Source organism: Mesoplodon bidens (assembly GCF_964165515.1).
Source record: "Mesoplodon bidens genome assembly, chromosome: 5".
Taxonomy (NCBI): Eukaryota; Metazoa; Chordata; class Mammalia; order Artiodactyla; family Ziphiidae; genus Mesoplodon; species Mesoplodon bidens.
The window spans coordinates 43,294,406-43,316,383 of record NC_138161.1 but is presented as its reverse complement, the minus strand read 5'-3'; the positions used below and the strand labels follow the sequence as shown (position 1 = coordinate 43,316,383).

The 21,978-nt window shown below is 33.4% G+C and overlaps 1 protein-coding gene across 2 annotated transcripts in view; it reads right to left on the bottom strand.

Annotated features, from left to right (window-relative positions):
• Positions 1-2,040: 2,040 nt before the first annotated feature.
• The window catches only part of ARL13B (ARF like GTPase 13B), a 74,523-nt gene continuing 54,585 nt past the window's right edge, over positions 2,041-21,978 (bottom strand). Inside the window, exons 6-10 of one of the 2 annotated variants that reach the window (XM_081235085.1) lie at positions 19,819-19,933; positions 16,439-16,664; positions 13,901-14,017; positions 12,868-12,936; positions 2,041-2,905 (exon numbers count right to left, since the gene is read on the bottom strand). In XM_081235085.1, the coding sequence (XP_081091211.1) occupies positions 2,829-2,905; positions 12,868-12,936; positions 13,901-14,017; positions 16,439-16,664; positions 19,819-19,933 (604 nt within the window). In that variant the 3' untranslated portion in view covers positions 2,041-2,828. The remainder of the gene's footprint in view (positions 2,906-12,867; positions 12,937-13,900; positions 14,018-16,438; positions 16,665-19,818; positions 19,934-21,978) is intronic. The other variant, XM_081235086.1, reaches the window with a different exon arrangement.

The following is a 21,978-nucleotide window of genomic DNA, read 5'->3' as shown; positions in this document are numbered from 1 at the left end:
GGCAAATTACAAAAAACTAGTTGGAAAAATTGAGGAAAACACACGACCAATAACTAAAAAATTCAGTATTAGCATTTTGCAACATTTCTTTCTAGTGTTGCTTCTAAAAATAGTTTTCTACTTAAATCAACTACATACAGAATTGTATATATGTTATATATGCATTTTACACATCTAAGTATAGAGAATTATCTTTCAAAAAAGTGAAACTATCTTTTGGTTAGTAGCTTTATCTTAACAAGAGACAGACATCAAATCATCTAGAAACATAAGGTGATATGATGTATGTTTAACTGAATTTAAAATGACAATGTTCTTTCCCATATATATAAAAATGCATGCAGAGAAAAAAGTTTTTCATGTAAAGTAACAAAAAATTTATCATTTTAATCTATCGATTTAAAATGTCAACAATCATATTTTTAAAAAGTCTTTATTTTGTTACCAAAAAGAAATCATTTAAGTTTCTCAAATGAAAAGCAAAACAGCATACTGATGAAATTATTTTTATTGTGTGAAAATGTCGTAATTCATAATGATTAAGAATAAAAATGCAGCATATAACAAAATAGGCATTTACTTGTTAAAAGCCACCTGGATTTACAAAACTTTAAAAATATTTTTAGAATGCTTTAAGAATACAAATTAATTTTTGAGACAGTGATATAAAACATTTATTCCATTTTATCATATATTTAATTTCAAAATCTTGAAAATAATTTTTATTTATTTTTATTAAATGAATTCAGTAATTATTGTACACTACAGTAATCACTGTTAGGAAACAAAAATTTTAAAGATTTATATCTATTACCAAACTAGATGAATATTAAAAATGGCAAAAGTGTTAGTTTAGGTTTTAGAAAATGAATAAATGTAAATTTTACAAAAAGGAACCAAAAAAGATATACAAACAAGTTTTTTCTCTAAAATCCAATTCAAAATTTACATTGTCTTCTTGTGTTGCTTTTCCTTACACTTCAGTCACGTATCAAATTTAGGTTGTTATGAATTTTGTATCTGAAATAGAATGCTTTTTCTACTCAGTGTGCTAAGTAGGTCCCATGTACAAAACTCCAAAAAACTGCATATGATGCTGACTACAGTAATAAGTGACCTGATTAATAAACGCGTTCAATGAGTTAAAAAATGTGAATAAAATGTGATGCTGTAAAGGAAAATTTTAAAAGTAAATAATCGTATTGTCTTAGACATACTTAATCATGTTATTGTCAGATACCAGTATAAGTCTGTTATCAGTACAAGTTGCCAAACTGACCAATTTTAACAAGGTGATTAGTGTTTAGGGCAGGGGTCCCCAACCCCCGGGCTGCAGACCGATACCAGTCCTTGGCCTGTTAGGAACCGGGCCACAGAGCAGGAGGTGAGGGGCGGGCGAGCAAGCGAAACTCCATCTGTCGCTCCCCATCGCCCCCCATCACTCACATTACCTCCTGAACCATCCCCCCCCGCCCCACCGTCCGTGGAAAAATTGTCTTCCACAGACGGTGTGTGAGGGGGATGGCCCCTGGTGCCAAAAAGTTTGGGGACTGCTGGGTTAGACTATTTTCACCTTGATGTAAATGGATGCTTTTAATTAAACACTTGAATCTATTATTCAAAATATATATCTAAAAGTTTGTCTAAATGCCAGATGAGGAAAGAATCCTATAGATGCCGTTCTTCAGTGCAAGAGAAGTACTATTATTTTAAATTAAGTAATTATTTTGGAATTATTTCTTTATAAATGTAATTTAAACCAACATTTCATTCTTATTTCTTTAGTACCCAAGTATTTCCCGGTTATAAAATGAAGTCTCTGGACTACAGTAGCTTTTCTGGTCTTTTTGCCTTTAATTTCAAGGCAAAAAAGAATTAGAATAACCTAAAAGAGTCACTGAAGCTTCTGATAGAACAAGGGAGTGAGAAGGAGCACTGATCTCTGAAAAGATCTAATCTTTGAAAGAGGTGTTTATTGTGACTTTTAATAATATCTCAGAAAACATTTTTATTAATTTAAAAGGCATTTAAGTCAAAAGGTATTGCAAGTGTCTCTCATTTATTGGGAACATCACCAAAGAAAAACAACAACAAAAATTCAATTAATTAATTAGTGCTTTCAAATAACATTATTTGGTAAAATAAAAATCTGAGAATCGATTTTAAAAAGATATCTTAAAATAAGGTAAAATTAGGATGTATATTTCAAGAACAGTACTATTATAAAACATACCTCAAACCATATAAATATATCCTGTTTGTATAGTTCATGTCTGTCAAGTAAATCAACTCCATTTTCCAGACACAGTTTAAACAAAGCATCTATAGAAAAGTGCACAGTCAATATCTTAGTAATTAAAATTCTTAAACCAAAGTTTTAGAAAAATATAAAAAGTTAAAAATTTAGGTTATAAATTCCTAAGAATTCCCTTTCCATGCACATATATCTTACAAATGTTTAAGATACAGAAATAAAGACTATTAAACAAATAGTAAAGAAAGTGTACAGAGTCCATTGGCTCTTTTTCTGAACAGCTTTTCCTTCAGGAATATGCCCATGAGTGGGGATGTATAAATCAGAGTCAACACCAATTTTTGCTAACTTGGTCCAAATGCTTGTCCCATTTGCTGGTCATTTTGCTTCTTTTTTTTCTTTGAACCATGAAGACCATGGGTAAGTAATTATCAAAACAGTCAGGTCTTTGGCTCACTGATACTGCTACGGTTGTCTTGCCCCCGTCATCGATGTTCAGGGTTTTTCTCCTTTGAGAAAGAAGGTCCTCCAGCTCATCTTGCCGACCTTAACAGAGCATGTCCACATGAGCTGGTTATGATATGATGTCGTGAGAATCACTGTTAGGTCTCTGTCGCACAGCCAGGGGAGGCAGTGGCTTCCCGTAGAAGTCTGTGCAAAGAAGGGATACCAAAAGTATACAAGTCTTATGGTAAATCAAGATTTCTGACACAATTCGTTAATTTCCGCCTTTAAAAGAGTAAGACACTCTGACTTTACAGGTGAAGCAGTGGTTGGGGAGGACAGGGGAAAGAAAAGGCAGAATCCAAAAAAACTTGAATAAGTTCAAAACACAACCACTAGCATAAATTCATAACTCTAGGTTATAAATTAATCTCTACTTGATTTAATAAAAAGCTGCACCTAATGTATATATTACTATTATTGTTTCCAATTAAGTGTTCACATTAGAACAAAACAAACAACAAACATCTAAAATTTATGGAACCTATTGCCAAAGCCCTGATAAAATCAGTATTTGTACAATCCATGTCCTTGTCCAATGGTTATTACTTCTAGGAATTTGCAGAGAAAAATTCATTAATTATCAGAGTGTTCTGGTACATAGGAATCTTTTACAATGATGCTTCAATATAGTTCATTGATTTAGGGCATATTTGATACAGAAACAGTCTTAATTTGTACTTCATAGTAAGTTCCTAGCCCTTAATTATCATAAATTTAGGTTTATAAATTTAATAGCATATGGAAACCTTCAGTAAGTATTTTCTGGCCTATTACCTTAAAATTATTCTAGAAGCACAGGTGTTCAAGATTACTTGAAATAAATATATTAAAAATATATTTAGGGGCCCATTTCCAGTTCTGCATGTGCCAGAGTTTAGCTAAGCTACTCCATGGTATTGCTGCCTCAGCATCTATTTTGTCTGGCCAAATGGCCTGTGGGGGCCTTAAATACATACTAGCACCTCATGCAAGAACATGCTCTAGAAAACGGCCTGCAGAATCACAGGTAAATGCTAAGTTCCTGATATGACTTCCCCAATGGCCTTCGTGATCAACTGTCTCCCTCACCTTCCCTTAGATAATACCCCAGAGGAACTTACCAAAATTCTGCTGTTTTGGTTTAAACTGACCAATCTGGCCTTAGCCTGGCAACCCCAAAGCACTCCATCCACAGACCCCAATAAAGGCATGTGGCCCAGGTACTGCAGTTCTCTCTGCCTACACCTTGCCTTGACCTCCCACCTCCCACTGTGGAACCCTTGAAGCATGTCATGTACTTCCTCCAGGACCTGTGAGTAATTTCTCTATTTCAATTTCTCTTCTGGTCTTTTTGAACTGAGGCCAGGGGCTCTACTTAACAAACATTAATTTAGCAAAGTCCTAACAGCACTTAAGAAGCTTAGAAGTCACTCCATACTAACGAGAAGTAAAGAGTTGAACAGACTAAAAAATCACCAGTTCTTCTGGGATCCATAAGAGAGGGGAGGTCACAAAACAAACCACTACCCTCAATATTGGAGAGACAGGCAAACACAGGAAGTCTCAGTTTACCAGGCCAGACATTCATGAATGGAAAGTGCTGAGGGAACCAGTGCCCAGGTAGGAAAACCTGAAATGTGATTGACAAAATGCTGGATGCTCAGTGTGGACAAGCCTGAGAGTTAAAACCTCCAGGGAAATTAAGTCATAAGGGGGATAACCCCCCACCCCCCGATATTGTGAGATTCAGCTCCAGGAGCCTGAACAAATTCCCACAGTAAATACTGGAGAAAAATCCCCTCCTGCTCACAGCAGAGCAGGGGAAAAGGAACCATTATGAAATACCTTGGAGTATTTTGTTCTTAACAAGGCCTGCACTCAGAGGAAACAAGTTAACCAGAGCCTAACCCGCTGGGGTATTATCAGAACCTAACCCACCTGGGGAATTATCAGAACCTAACCCACCTGGGGAAGAGCAATAACCAATTCCAGCTGACCCTAGCCATGCTGTACCACTTAGTGGGGGAGAAAAAAAATTTGAGAAACTCTTATGAAGTTAACAGTCCAGAGGCACAAGCTCACTAAAAGACTTGAGACCTAATCACAGGAATATAGAATGCTTCCCCTGCCACCACACAGCACCATGGCATTACTAAAGGCCTATTTACATAGTTCCTTTTACCAAGTACATCATGCTGGACTATCAAGAAAAAAGTCCAGAAGGCAAAAACACAATTTGAAGAGACAGAACAAGCATCAAAACAAGATATGGCACTGATACTGGAATTATCAGGCCAGGTATTTAAAACAACTATGACTAATCAGCTAAGGGCTTTAATGGATGAAGTAGACAGCATGCAAGAACAGATGGGAAATGTAAGCAGAGAGATGGAAGTCCTAAGAACCAAAAAGAAATGCTTTTGGAAAAAGAGAAAAAAACTCTGTAACAGAAATGAAGAATGCATTTGATGGGTTTATTAGTAAACTGGACATGGCTGGGAAAAGAGATATATATCAACAGAATCCTTGAAAACTAAAAAGCAAAAAGAACTGAAAAGAAAAAAAGAGAACATCTGAGAACTGTTCAAGCACCAAGGTCTAACATACATGTAATGAGAATACCAGAAGGAGAAGAGAGAAAGGAGCAGAAGCAACATCTGAAGCAATAATGACTGAGAATTTCCTCAAATTAATGTCAAACACCAAACACCAGATTCAAGAAACTTAGAGAACATTGTGCAGGATAAATGTCCCCAAAACTACATCTAGGTGTATCATTTTCACATTACAGAAAATCAAGGAAAAAAAAAATCCTGAAAGAAGCCAGGGGGGAAAAAACCACTTTTCCAGTAGGTGGACAAAGGTAAGAATTACATTCAACTTCTCCCCAGAAACCATGCAAGCAAGAAGAAAGTAGAGTGAAATTTTTTAAGTATTTAGAGAAAAAACACTGCCACCAACCTAGAATTCTATACCCTGCAAAATTATTCCTCAAAAGTAAAAGAGAAATAAAAACTTTCTCAGAAAAACAAAAACTGAAGGAATCTGTTCCCATTAGACCTGCCTTGAAAGAGATGTTAAAAGTTCTTCAGACAGAAGGAAAATAATAAACATCAGAAACTCAGATTTACATAAAGGATGAAAAAGTATCAAAGAAGAAATACGTGAAGGTAAAATGAAAACTTATTTTTCATATTCTTAATTGATCTAACAGATAACAGTTTGTTCAAAATATTAATAGCAACAATGTATCTGATTATATATACTTATATGTATATCTTATGTACATATATGCTTATATATAAATGCTTATATATTCTTATATATATGCTTATGTATGCTTATATATAAATGGAATGGATGATAGCAATGAAACAAGGGACAGGAGGAAAGAATTAGGATTCTTTGGTTATTATAGGTATTCACACTACCCGTTAAGTTGTATAGTATTATTTGAAAGTGGACTTGGATTCGTTGTGAATGTATACTGCAAACTCTAGGGCTGCCACTAAAAATAAGGCCATGACAAAGGAGGCAAGAATATACAATGGAGAAAAGACAGCCTCTTCAATATATGGCACTGGGAAAACTGGAGAGTTACATGCAAAATAATCAAACTGGATTACCTTCTCACACCATATACAAAAATAAATTTTAAATGACTAAAGACTTAAATGTAAAATGTGAAACCATAAAAATCCTAGAAAAAAACATAGGCAGTGCACTCTATGACATCAGTGTTAACGATATTTTTTGGATGTCTCCTCAGTCAAGGGAAACAAAAGCAAAAATAAACAAATGGGACTACATCAAACTAAAAAGCTTTTGCATAGCAAGGAAACTATGAACAAAATGAAAGCCTACTGAATGGGAGAAGATATTTGCAAATGATATATCCAATAAGGGGTTAACATCTGAATATACAAATTCATACAACTCAACATAAAAAAAACAAACAATCCAATTAAAAAATGGGCTAGAGGACCTAAATAGACATTATTCCAAAGAAAACAGACAGATGGCCAACAGACATGTGAATAGTTGCTCAACATCACTATCATCAGGGAAATTCAAATCAAAACCACAATGAGATATCACCTCACACTTGTCAGAATGGCTATCATCAAAAACAACACAAATAACAAATGTTGGTGAAGATGTGGAGAAAAGGGAACCCTCATGCACTGTTGGTGGGAAAGTAAACAGCACAGCAGCCACTATGAAAAACAGTATGGAAGTTCCTCAAAAAATTAAAAATATAACTACCATACAATCCAGCAATTCTACTTCTGGCTATTTTTCCAAAAAAAACAAAAACACTAATTCAAAAAGATATGTGCACCCCCCATATTCATTACAGCATTATTCACAATAGCCAAGATACGAAACAACCTTAAGCACCCATCAATAGACGAATGGATAAAGAAGATGTGATACACATACAAACACACACACACACACACACTCTCGCTGGAATATCACTCAGCCAGAAAAAAAAAAAGGATACCTTACCATTTTGACAACATAGATAGACTTAGAGAGTATTATGCTAAATGAAACAAGTCAGACAAATACTGTATGATATCACTAGCATGTGGAATCTAAAAAAAACCCAAATGAACAAACATAAAACAGAAACAGTCATAGATACAGAGAACAAACAGATAGCTGCTGGACAGGAGAGGTGGGTAGCAAGGGCAGTAGGGTGCGGGGGGGATGAGTGAAGTAGGTGAGGGAAATTAAGAGGTACAAATTTCCAGTTACAAAATGCATGAGTCACAGGGATGAAATGTACAGAATGGGGAATATAGTCAATAATAATGTAGTATCTTTGTATGGTGATGAAGGTGGTCAAAAGGTACAAACTTCCAATTGTAAAATAAGTAAGTACTAGGAATGTAATGTAAAGCATGATTAATTAATTAACACTGCTATATGTTATATATGAAAGTTGTTAAGAGAATAAATCCGAACAGTTCTCATCACAAGGGAAAAGTTTCTTTTTCTTTTGTTTTTATCTGTATGAGATGATGGATGTTCACTAAGTTTATTGTGATAATCACTTTATGATGTATGTAAGTCAAGTCATTATGCTGTATACTTTAATCTTATATAGTGCTTTATTTTTATTCTTTTTTTTTTTTTGCAGTATGCGGGCTTCTCACGGTTGTGGCCTCTCCCGTTGTGGAGCACAGGCTCTGGACGCGCAGGCTCAGCGGCCATGGCTCACGGGCCCAGCCGCTCCGCGGCATGTGGGATCTTCCCGGACCAGGGCACGAACCCGTGTCCCCTGCATCGGCAGGTGGACTCTCAACCACTGTGCCACCAGGGAAGCCCTTACATAGTGCTTTAAATCAATTATATCTCAATAAAACTGGAAGGAAAAAATAAAAAATAAATAAAATAATGAATCTGAATAAATTTCAATGTAAGAAAGAGAAATAGAAAATTACCATTAGGCAAATACCACAGTAATAATTATTGCAGACACAGTCCAATGATGGAGGCTAAAATTAATAGGCTAAAGTTTGTGGAGAACAGAATATTTTCATAATCTCAAAGAACCACTTCTATTTACTAATTACAAAGAGGGAAAACAGTAACATTTTACAATGTGGCAAATACCACCTTATCCAAATGATCAAGGTTAACAGCACCAGTAATGAGACATACCAACATCATGTACCCCCTATTTCAAACATTTTGAACATCAGTTTGGTTAAACAGTCAGATTTGCTCTTGTGTCATCAGTTTGGTTAAACAGTCAGATTTGCTCTTGTGTCATCAATTCGCAGCCTCTACCAGAGTGTACCATACACAATACATGATTTGCCACAGCTATATCATTGCTTAACACAAAAAAAATTTTTAATAATAAACTGTATACTCTTGCCTCTTTAAAAAAATTAGGAGAAAACGATTCTTCAAGCAACTATAAATTTAAAGCAACTACTAAGCTGCAATGATGCTCTAACAAATCTTAATGTAATAGTATAATATAATGAATTCCAAGTATGGATTTCAAAGCTGGACAGACCTAAGTTCAAATCCTGATTTTGCCACTTATAGTTATGTGACCTTGGGGTATAGGTTCCTCACACAAAAAATTGCCCATCTTACAAGGCTATTAGAAGAATTAAAATGAGATAATGTACCTAAAGTGCTTAGCAATATGCCAGTCACATAGTATATACAGTTATTACTATTGCTATAATTAAAATTATAACAGAGACAATTATTTTGATAAATTTAAAGTATGCCTTTTCTCATTTCTTGATTTCAAAATTAATGAGAATTATAACACATAACAGAACTCAAGATTAAATCAGAATGAATACCATTTCTATTATGTTTTACTTGTGGAATGTAAAAGTACCCTACTAAAAAGGTAAATCACATACACATGGCAAGAAGTATCTTTTTCCCTCCCAAGAAATTATTTTTTTTTGCAGTTGATTCTGTATTATTTCAGGATAATTCTGTATTTAATTCTGTATTTGATTTAATTTAATCATCACAAGGAAAAAGTTTCTTTTGATTAAATGTGATTCTGTATTTAACTGCCAGAATTAAATCATTCTACACAAAATAGGTTTCTTATTGCCTTAAATGTAGGGGATATAAGTTGATCATAGTGCCCAACTAATATGACCAAATTAATTGACACCCATTTTTATAAAGGGCTTCAAACTTTTTAACATACAAAATTTAATCTTGATTCATATTTTAAGATTTGAAAATATTCTTTAGTTTTGCACTTGGTATTTTTGGCTAACAGAATCTTGGATTTATTTCTCATAATGTATAACATGTAACATGTTGATGAAGTACAGATTGAGAGTATTTACAAAGTGAAGAATGCATCTGTCTTACCTGTTACACAGAATGAGGTTTACAGAAAATAAAAGAAATTAGAAAAGTAATAAAATTAAATTGCCATCAAGGTAAATGTCTCTAATCAAAGAATGGATAAGAATCTGCCTTAATTCCTAATTTGACTACAAAAAATTGTTTTTCATCTCAGTAAATTTTAAGTGCCAAACCCAAATGTAGTTAACTTTTAATTATTTACCTTTGTTTGTCATATATCTGTTGTCTACTTGCCATCAACCACATTCAAATAAATGTGAACAAAGTTAGGGAAGAGAAGAGAATGAGATTATAAAATTGGCAACTATCAGCATCTCAGATGAAAATCTCATGATAAACACTAAAAAACTAATTTAAGCTTTTTAATTAAAATTTTAAATTTATTATACCTACTTTCTTCTCCATTAATGAAAGCACAGTTGATTGTACATCTTTTTTTTACCTAGATAAGGTATACTTTGCCTTAAAATTTATGAGAAAAAATAATAAAGATATTTTAAAACTCGTGAAGTTAGGATGTCTAATTCTTTGCTCTGAGAAGTTAAATTTATTGATACATACTTAAAATTAACTGATATATTAGAACAATGGTGGTCTTAAACTTAACTAATTGATTATAATTCTTTCCCAGGAGTTCTAATTTAAAAATAAATACAGGAAAACAAAGAAAAACAAAGCAAAAACAAACAACAAAAAACAAACTTTTTAGCCCATTTTCAACCTCTTTTTTATTTGCTTCTAACTATAATGTTCCCCCTAGATGCTACCATTAGTTCTTTTCTCCTTATTCTACATACTTTCCCTCAGAAACAGGAAACTATCATTCTTTCAACTGCATTCATTCAGTAAACAATTACAGAACACCTATTACAGAACAAAGGGTTCCTATTGTGTGATGACAACTGAAAAAAAAAAAAAAAAACTACCTACATACCCTCCCACCCACCTGTGTCCCTTTTCTCCAGAGCTCCAGAATCTTATTTGTACTGGCTTATAGAAATTTCCAAATAGATAAGACTACAGACACCTCCAGAGCAGGTTTCCTTCCTCCTCATGTATTTTCAGTCTTAGAAATAGCACCAACCTTCTAGCTCCTTAAGCCAAATAATTTCCTGTTCCTCTCTCCTTTTAGCCCATACATCCATTCATCATACAGTACTTATAACTGTTCAAATATTCCTTGCATACATTTTTATTCTCAATTCCAATTCCTATTCCTCACTTCTCACTCTCACTACTGCAAAAGCTTCTAACTGGGATCCTTACCTCAGGTGTGACCACAATCTACTCTATACTTTACATTGTGACAAAAATTATTATCCTCAACAATAAATCTTGTAATACTATTTCTCTGCTAAAAATGTATAGTGTCTCCTGTAAAATTATAGCGAGTCCAGACATCTTAACATACATGTGAGGCCCTAAACAATCTGGCTATAAGCCATAATTCAAGGATCAGCACTCTCTATAACTTTAAACTTCCTCTTTCTTACCCATTCTACCCACATGAACCTAAGCTCTAGTCACAAGGAACTTCATACTATTTTCCAAATAAGCGATGTCTTTTCCCACCTCTCCACCTCTGAATAGTCTGTTTCTTCTACTTACTGACTCTTCTCATTCTTCAAAGACCCAGTTCTAATACCACTTTCACTCTAGGCAGTTTGTGCACAGTACTCCAATTGTACACCATAGAACCTTTTACCATATATTGTGAATTGTCACATATACTATAGTAAGCGGGAGTATTATCTTTTCTGTTAGACTAGGATCCCCAGAAAAGTAGAATTTACGTCTTATTCATCTTGGCATCACCAATGTTTTAGGTGGTGTCAGATATAAAACAGTTGTTTGTTGGATGCCCAATTCAGTAAGAAAAAATAGTACCTGTTATATGAGAAATTAATATTTTTCTCTATATACGTGTATTTATATATATTAACTGTGTTGTTAGAAACAATTAGGTAATGCTAATATATCTGTGTATAAATACATGCACACATGTATATGTATTATACACATACATATTAGCATTATCTAATTGTTTCTAACAACACAGTGAATATTTAAACTGATAATATAGTCTAGCATACACAATTTCAGAGTGTAATAAAACAGGAATTAACCTATTATAGTCAATAAAAACATCATGATGTAAAGTCAGCAACCAAAAAGACATGTGATTTCACTGTGATTTTGATATAGTCTAAGGACAAACTTTCTGTCTTTAGAATTGAAAAAAATCTTTTAATTTCACTAATGATTATGAAGAAATATTTCATTATTGACACAGTATTCAGAAAAAGAAAGCAACCAGCACATTTAAATTTATATACTTTTTGAATAAAATATTTTATACAGTTCAATATAATTTCAAATTATATATAATGCTTTTCTAAAGATTAAACTTCTGAATTTTTTTTCCCTAGTAAATGGGTCTTCTTAGGAAACCAAGTTCTAGATCAGGTAAACAGAGCTATCAGAAAGGAAATGAAATGTTCTTGATAAAGAAGTTTATTGAGTTACTATTATATATAAAATTATCCTTCTGCATTTTAGAAATATTTTATTAAAATAATCTGGGCTGATGGTCTGAAATCAGAACTTCTGCCTGTTGTATAAGGCAGTTCTCTACTCCCAACTGTCCTTTCTCTAGTTTTCCAGGTGAAGATCTTATGCCCTATACTGGCTGCACTAAACCTTGTGTTAATTTCATCCAAAAAAAAAGTGTTTTCTTTAATCAATGAAGCCTTTAGTAACTTTCTATTTAGCTGAACTTTATTTGGCTTACTGATTTGGTCTCTGATCTTACAAACTGTGTTACTCTATTCTTCATTGTAATATACAGCAGCTGAGTATCATTAGAAGCAGAGAAAGAACAATTACGTGGCATTATCATTGAGTATATTGAGCATATATAGGACAATGAAGTTTTTAACACTATAAATGTACTGTCTCATATTTAAGATATTTAAAAATCTTTCCCTTTCACAACTATTTACACTAATATATAATGGATAAACACAAGCTCTGACGGTCTTTACCTCTGTATTCTAAGGTAAAGGTCAAATCAAGTTATATAGAGGCTGAGGGCACCTAAGAATAAAAAAATAAATAAATGAAAAAAAGTGGAGTATAATGAAAAAGGATGGTTGTGGATTTGAAAGGCTTCCAAAAGTAAAAGTTTGTTGAAGTAATGAGGTAAAGAAAAGTGAATGTGATACGTAGAGCTTTGAAAACTGATCCTTTTGCATTACCATTATGACGTGTTTCACCAAGAGGCTCAAGTTTTGGAAGTCTAGTGACTTTGGGGGTTCCCCAGCCAACTAAAGAAAAAGAAAAACATTTAAAAACACTGTTAAGCAATATCTCTTTAGGTCTGTTGAGAGGATCCCTTTCTTGACAGGAATGTATATAACTTCAATAACAATTCATATATACTGAATGATGCAGTACTGAATAACCATAAACCCATTTTAAATGGCTTCTATTTAAAAATGTAATTATAGGTTGGTAATATCTGCTTAAAGTTTTTATTTACCTTTCGTTAAAAATATAAGCATCCTCACTACCATCATAAATAACCTTAGGCTATTATTCTAACCCCCAACAGAGACTAAAAGAAATGTACACTTATTAAATGGAATACTAGAAATGAGTCTTAAAATAATTCTCAAAGGAAAATGTTACCATCTAAAGTCTTCTAGCAGGGCTAAAAGGAAACTATAAATATATACATTTGATATTTATTGAGTATGTGAGGTACTATGCCCAGTGCTAAAAAATTACAATTATTGTGCAGTTAGTATGTCCCAGTGCTTTATATGCAGTATTCCACTTAATCCTCATAACAGCTTAGAAGGTCAGGATGAATGTTGGAAATGTAATGGAAACACACATCTTGGTTTCAAATGTTAACTTTCAGGATGAAAGATCTAATTTTTTAAAAGCTCATGTTAGCCATCCATTCCTTAAACTTAAATTCCTTTTAGCAATCTGGGTACTGATATTTCAAATAGGACTTGAATCCATTATAAGAAGTGCTTAGGTAAAGTTTTCTTATTAATTTTTACTTATTTTTTTACTTTCATAAAACATTTTTCTGAATAAAAAAAGCAATAGATATTTACGTTGATAAATTCTGAACAAAGTAGATGGAGCAAAGAATTCTACCTTTTTCACAATTCACAAGATAATAAACATACTGAATAAAAACTGCGTAATTTCTTTCTTTTTCTTCAATGTTTAAAGCAGTATTTCTAAATTCAGTATCAACATCAATTAACTCACCAGGAGGAGGAGGTGGGGGTGGTGTTGGACTCTTAGGAACAGAGTCATCTGTATTAACAGGTTCTACACGGTGGCTCCTTTTCATTCTTAGCTTCTTAGTTTTCTTTTTACTGTTATCTGTAAGAATATAAACATGAAACTTTATGCCTCTGTGAAGAAGTTACTTCTATAATAAAAACTAAAGAACAGAATTAGAATATTGATATTATTATTGCCATAGGAATATATCTTCAATTCAACTTAAAAATTGTTACCAATAATGAACTGTGAACTTTCCTTTACTAAGAATAAATTTTTAAGTGATGGTTTATTGGATGAATGATTAATGAATATGACACAAATGGCAAAAAGCCATATTTTAAGTTCTATGAGAGGTGATTTGGAATTCAAAAAAAGTCCATATTTCCAAAAGTAACATTTTTTCCCCCAAATATCATACTAAGTAAATGGAATTATCTAGCTGCAGGGATTTCCATGAAACTCAGAATGACCTGGGGAAAAACAAGAGGTATTGGTTTGTCTCAATAGGATATACAGAATGATTCTAGGTGTAAGTTCAAAAATAATCCTTTGAAATGTGAAAAAACACCCCAATCAAATCTAAACACATTATCCATGAAAATAACCCCCAAATAAGATATGCCCAATCTAAATATATGTAACCAAAACTCACATTGTTAGACCTTACGGAATTTAATTTGTAATCTTTCTAAAAATAACTATTTACAGATTCTCACTTAAGCACATATGAACATTTTAAGTGCATCTGTGTCGTTGACATGTAAACTTTAACAATGTGAACCAGGATGGCATAGTAGTTAAATAACCAAACAACACAGTCACTGAAATATTTTCACTGACAATCCCAAATTGCTAAATTTATATATATAATACATTTTCTAAAATGGAAATTATCTGTTACACAACAAGCAGCCAACATCTATGAAACCTATAAAGCAATGAGAAATACAAATATATTTAGAAACATTATTTTTCTAAGTAAATTAGTATCACTTGAGACATTTTACTCTAGATAGAAACAGAGACATCTTTTTACAATTAAAGCTGTAAGCTTTACAGCTGGGAGAAAGGAAAGAGAACCCCAGACCATATGGTACTTTCGGATGGGCAGTAGAACAGGGTCATGGACAAGCATAGGATATGAAGCAGAGGACCTGAAGTTGAGGGAAGTGTGTCTCAGTACAGCCACAGATGAGATGTATAATCTTAAATTACTCAACCTCTCCAAGGCCCTGGTTTCCTATTCTGTATAATGAGAATAATATACTCGAGGACTGCTATGGTAAATAACATAGTGCTGTGTTAAATAATATTTTCAAATCATCTACCAAATCATTTTGTTCTTTAACAACATATTAGTGTTTGAAAGAGTTCTTCCAATATATTGAGAGGCTACTTTAAGTCTACTTTTTGTTTTACCCTGTTGATAGAACGATATGGGTACAAATGTGGCTACCCTAACTTCCCAAATTACAAAACTGTAACTTTCAAATCTAATTATTTCTATATAGCAAAATATCCATTTAGCTAATCTGCAGCTCAGGGACTGAGATCTTATTTTCATAAACTCTTTGATACTGTACAAAAATTCTTATATACCATGGAACCATATTGCTAACTAGGAATGGCAAGGAAGCAATGATTATTGAGTATTTCCCATGTGTCAGTCCCTGTGCTAGGAACACTATAGGGTTACTTTTATTATAAGTAAACCTAAAAGCCTGGTGAAAAAAAAAGATGACAACCCCATTTTAGAGAGGAAACGAGGACTGAAGAACACTATATAACGTAACATATATCTAGTAGGTGAGAAAATCTGGATGCTACCCCAGGATGTCTTGAGTCCAAAGGCAGAGGCTCTATGATACCAAAAGATGTGTACTTCCTGTTAAATTACATAACCACTTAGAAAAAGTAAAATAATTATGAATTGAAGATGTATAATATTAAAATAAGAGTACTATGGCTATTTGATAAAACTTTCAAAATGTTCTATTGATTATGTCTGCATCCTATAGAAATAACAAGTAAATAAAGGAAATGATGCTGATCATAACATTATGAAAAACAAGAAATTAAGAAAAACAAAAAGAAAACAAAACAAAGAGAAAAAACATTAAGAAAAACAAAACAAACCTCCAAAAGCTTTAAAGGTTTTAAATACGTTCCAAAGATTCCTGAGGCTATGCAATATTCCCAATTTTTAAAAATGAATTTTCAGCTGAAATTCTTTTAAGTTACAAAGGACTAGATTTTAAGGCATCATGAATAAAAACATAAATTAGCAAACTGACTAATGATTACCTAAAATTCAAGAGAAAACCATGATAAACAATGCATTTGGAGATGAAAAATCTTGCGATACATTTTTTATGAAAATAATCATGACAAATGAAAGAGGTATTTTTAAGCTTTATATATATTATTTATGTTATATGTAATGTATAAAACTTAAAATAAATAAAATAAATATAAAAATAAATAAGTATATATATTTTTAATAACTAGATTTATCACCTGATTCTGATGACTGCTGGTCTGTCTCATCTTCATTTTCCAACTGCTGTGTTAATGTCTCCTTATAATTTTCTACTATTCCGAACTCATTGGTTTTTTGGCTACTGTCACTGATCTGGCTCTGTGTCTCTATTTGCTCATGCTCCATTTTATGTTTCAGGGGACAGCCATCACTGTCTTCCTCCACATTTTGCCTCTTTTTCTCTCTCTCAAGTTTTTTTTCATTCTGACAAAAATGAAATATATCATTTTTAATATAATAGTCATATCTAAGATAGTTTTAAGGGAGAAATCAAATAATCCAAGAGCATTCTGTAACTTCCAGGCAATGTGATATTTCTATTAAAAATTATTTGTTGAATATATCATTAAAGCATGCTAATTGTCAAACATTCAGAAAACAGAGATAGTATAAAGAAAGAAAACAAATATTACCAGTAATTCCACAATCTATAGATGACCACTGTTTGATGTATAGTCACAAAGAGGTGCTTTTCTTTGCCTACCCCACACATGTACAGACATACACCATCCACAAACATACATAAATGTGATTGATTGTCTATATATACATATTTATGTATATTTTTAAACAAAAAGAATTGAAATTTTAATTTAAAAATGTATTTCTTTCTTTGTCAATGAACCTATAAAGTGCTTAGAATATTGCATGACACGTACAAAGTAAAGTGTTAGCTATGAAAATATTATATAATGCTATATGTGTAAGCCATTACTACTTTCATCAATTATACAATCATTTTGAATGGTTCTATCATCTTATTTTACCAATATCCAATCAATGGACAAATAAGTGATTTTCAACCTTTCACTATTATAAGAAATATAATTATTGAATTACTTCTTTAGAGTAAATTCCTAACAGTCTAGCTGTTGGATCAATGAGTAAGCACATTTTAAAATGTTCCATACTACAAACTTTCCTTCAGAAAAACTAAAGTAAAATTACACCACAGGCAAAGGGTTGAGAGAGTGTATTTTCCCATATCTTTTTTTTTTTTTTTTTTGGTCTCGCCACTCGGCACGTGGGATTTTAATTCCCCAACCAGGGATCGAACCCACACCCCCTACAGTGGAACCACAGAGTTTTCACTGGACTGCCAGGGAAGTCCTCCCCATGACATCTTTTTTAATGCTTTTTTAATCATTATCAATCTTTTATATCTCTGCCAAACTAATAAATATTTTTTACCTCAGTGTTGATTTGATTTATCATTGAATATTTTTAGTATCAATACAACTGAAGATAAGTTATTAAATATGCTTATTGCCATTTTAATTTTTTCTTTAAGGAACTACCCATGATAACCCAATGCTTGTTTTTCTACTAGAGTCTCATTATTACACAGAATTTTTTAAGGATTCTTTTTTTGTTGTTCCCTGGATCTCAAACATTTTTCATTAGGATTAGCTTGGGTTTTTTTTCTGTCTTTAACTTTGCAGAGCATCTCTTTAAATACTGAATATAATACAATCTACCTATTTTTCACTTTATGATTTGTGGCCTCATTGTCCTGCTTTGAAAGTTTCAACCTCCTCCAAGTGTATACCAATGTCTAACTGTATTATGTGAGTATTTTTAAGGCTTATTTTTTTATACATTTAAGTCTTTTGAAATTTAATTTGGTATACAGTGTTCAATAATTTTATTTTTTTCCAAATGATTGTTCAGTTGTCCCAATATCCTTTTCTCCCAGATTTGAAATGCCACATTTATCTTACACTAAACGCTTATATATAATTTGGTTTGTTACTATTGTTTCATTGATCTGTTTGTCTATTCTGGAACCAATACCTCACCATTTTTATTGTCTGTGATAAAATCAAAGGAATGAATGTAAGGTAATATTTTAAAGGAGAAGTTTTATGGGGAAGAAAAGAAAATTTGCCTGGTAAAAAAGAGAGACTATGGATAATTTATTTCCATTTATTTCATTCCTTTACTGATGATCTTCTTAAAATTACTGTATTTTAAAAGCATAATAACTGTACTTTCCCCATGCCTCTAATTAATTCAGGGACTTCAATATAAGATATTCTGTGCTGTATACCAGTATTGTTCATATCTTTATATCGTGAAAAATACAATGTTGGTAGAAATGCTAAGGCCTTCTAAGTAATTTACAACCATGGTACTATAAAATAATTGGTCATTATTTATAAGTTGAGCTTTATTACACATATAGAGTAAATCAATGTTTCAAAGTGAAAAACCAAACTTGATTTTCTTTTCCTCTACCAATATTTTTAAAAGAATATAAAACTTGATAAACACAATATTTAATAGTATGGACACAGAACAATAGCTCAAGTTATTAAGACTGCTTTACTATACTTAGAAAAGCACACGCTTAAGGTAAATGCAATGGGGTTAATAAAAAGATTAAATACAGCTAACCTTCTAGTATCTAACTAACTTCAGACTAAATATCTCATACTACCAATTATTTTGCAAACACAAAGCAACACCAAAAACTCTACACTCATCTTCTTACCTGTGGAGCTGCCTCCCTCCTCAGCAGCAGCCCCAAGGAAGAAATAATTATCCACCTTTTCGGATGAGTACCTGTGTGGAAGGAGGCAGTGAAAGGGAAGAGGAATAGAGAACATACAGGCGGGTCCAGCAAGCCACCTGCCACATTAAGCTCTGAGGGAACAGAGAGGAGATTTAGGAAGCTCTACCACTGAGGAGGCATAGCTGCTGAAGGTGATTGAAGCAGGGCCAATGCAAACTCTGAACACCAGTAGCAAATGAAAACAAAGACACAGATACACAGAGAGACAGACACGGACACACACACACACACACACAAAACCCTATAACTTCTTCATGATTAAAATCTACACATTAATTTTTGGTAAAACTTCTGACATTTAAAATTAAAATAAATAATATTCAGATATAAGAGAATTTATTATAGTCTCAAACATTAAGTATCCTAAGAAAATAACTAGAAAATCATTTATGTACTATAATGCACCATAAGCATCTAAATATTACTGTAAAGGGATAGTAATAGCAATACAGGGATAAAGATAATGTAAATAAGAGTAAACATACTATTATCATATGAAATAAGTGACAAAAAAAATTATCAGAACAGTAACTGTGATAGTTGCTACATTCAATCTTTATTTTCATTCTCAGTTAATTCTGAAGTCATCTTCCCTTTTTATACTAGATCAGAAGGTAAATTTGAAGAGGAAGAAAAAGCAGCAAACCTTTAACCCATCTCCCCCATTTAATTTCTTTTACAAATAATCAACCTCTGGTGAAACACTTCTATCTCCCTGCCTCCTTTCTGAACTTCCAACGTTATAACTTAAGACATAAAAATTACATTTGCCACCATCCATACCTCAATGATTACAGATGCTATCGGCTGGAAAGGATTAACAATAGTCGGTTCTGGGTCCAACTCAGCCAGACCACTGGTTCCATCGAGTTCAGCCTGCTCTCGCTCTCTTTGTTCTCTATTGTTTGAGGGGAAAAAATTGGAATTCTTTATGAGAAAATGCTGAACCATATTTAAGAACATTTCCAATAGGTTTAAGGCTATTGAGTTCAGTAATTTAAACATCTGGACATGGCTTTGAATTACTGAGAGATTTTCAGATATCTTTATGCAGGTAACAGGTCACTATCCCCATGTAAAGATTAATCATTTGAATTTTAAAAGAAAGAAATGCTGACAGGACTTCCCTGGTGGTGCAGTGGTTAATAATCTGCCTGCCAAGGCAGGGGACATGGGTTCGATCCCTGGTCCGGGAAGATCCCACATGCCGCAGAGCAACTATGCCCGTGCGCCACAACGACTGAGCCTGTGCTCTAGAGTCCATGAGCCATAACTACTGAAGCCCACGTGCCTAGAGCCTGCGCTCCACAACAAAGAGAAGCCATCGCAATGAGAAGCCCGCGCACCACAACGAAGAGTAGACCCTGCTGGCTGCAACAAGAGAAAGCCTGCACGCAGCAATGAAGACCCAACACAGCCAAAAAGAGAGAGAGAGAGAGAGAGAGAAATTTTTTTAAAAAGAAATGCTGACAAAAATGACATTCCCTATGACTGAGTTCTTAACGTCAGTGATGCATATTAATTATTTTTCTATGTAACAAGGGTTTATATTTATCAATTTATTAATTACGCTCCCAAACAAATGCTGTCTTCTTCACTGATGTTAACCAGATAAATAAGTCCTGTTGTTAACCTTCATCTTAAGAGCTGTGTCTAGTTATATATCATAAATGAACTAGATAACAACTGTTGCTTTGCATAACTAGAAGAGGCTATAGAAATAAGCTGCCCTATATCACTTAGATTAAATAAGTATTTCTATATTAGTCACCACTGAGACTTTTATTACTCTGTGATTTAAAGCTAATGTTGCCCCATAGATGAAGGTAATAAGTTACTAAAAGAAGCAGCTGAAGATAGAAACATAACTATTGTAGATCTGCAACTAGACTGTATAACAATAGTATATAGTATAACAATGTCAATGTTCATTACTACGGCACTTATTAAGTTCTATGATGGAAAGATATATACTTTCATTCTGAACCTAGGAAGCCAAAATTCAGAGATCTGCAATTTACTACTTCTGTGACCTTGGATATCTATCTGGATACCTGAGCCTCCGCCCTCCCATAAATGTGGATAAAATACATAGTTCATAGGGTTATTTCAGGTAAAGTAATATGTGTGAAAGCACTCTGCATATAAACATACTTACAGGACAGTCTTTTTTTTTAATTTTTTTTAAATTTATTTTTATTTTTGGCTGTGTTGGGTCTTTGTTGCTGTGCGCGGGCTTTCTCTGGTTGCGGTGAGTGGGAGCCACTCTTCATTGCAGTGTGCGGGCTTCTCATTGCAGTGGCCTCTCTTTTTGCTGAGCACGTGCTCTAGGCGTGCGGGCTTCAGTAGTTGTGGCACATGGGCTCAGCAGTTGTGGCTCGCGGGCTCTAGAGCGCAGGCTCAGTAGTTGTGGTGCACGGGCTTAGTTGCTCTGCGGCATGTGGGATCTTCCCGGGCCAGGGCTCGAACCCGTGTCCCCTGCATCGGCAGGTGGACTCTCAACCACTGTGCCACCAGGGAAGTCCCAACAGTCATTAATGTTACTCATTTATTAGTAAGCAATTTCAGGTATCTGGTATTAATATACTATTTTCAGTTAACAATAATAGCTTGTTTTACTGTTTTTTTCAAAAATATCCAAACCAACAAAAAAATCCAAACCTATTAGATTGTATTTAACAATAAAAAGGTTTTTTTTTAAATTACTCCTAAATTTAATTATGCAGTCTCTTCTCAACAGAAGAGGACTCAGACCACAAGTGGCATGGCTAGGAGAAAGGAGGAAAGGGGAATGGGGTACCAGAAAAGCCTGCCATAACATGACCTGGAATATCTTTATGGAAAAAGTAAAAACTTGAAAAAAAATACTAATTAGATTTCTTTTACCCAACTCAATTTTTTTGTTCTTTTTGTTTTTCTAAGTAGAGGAAAAGCAAAGAAGCC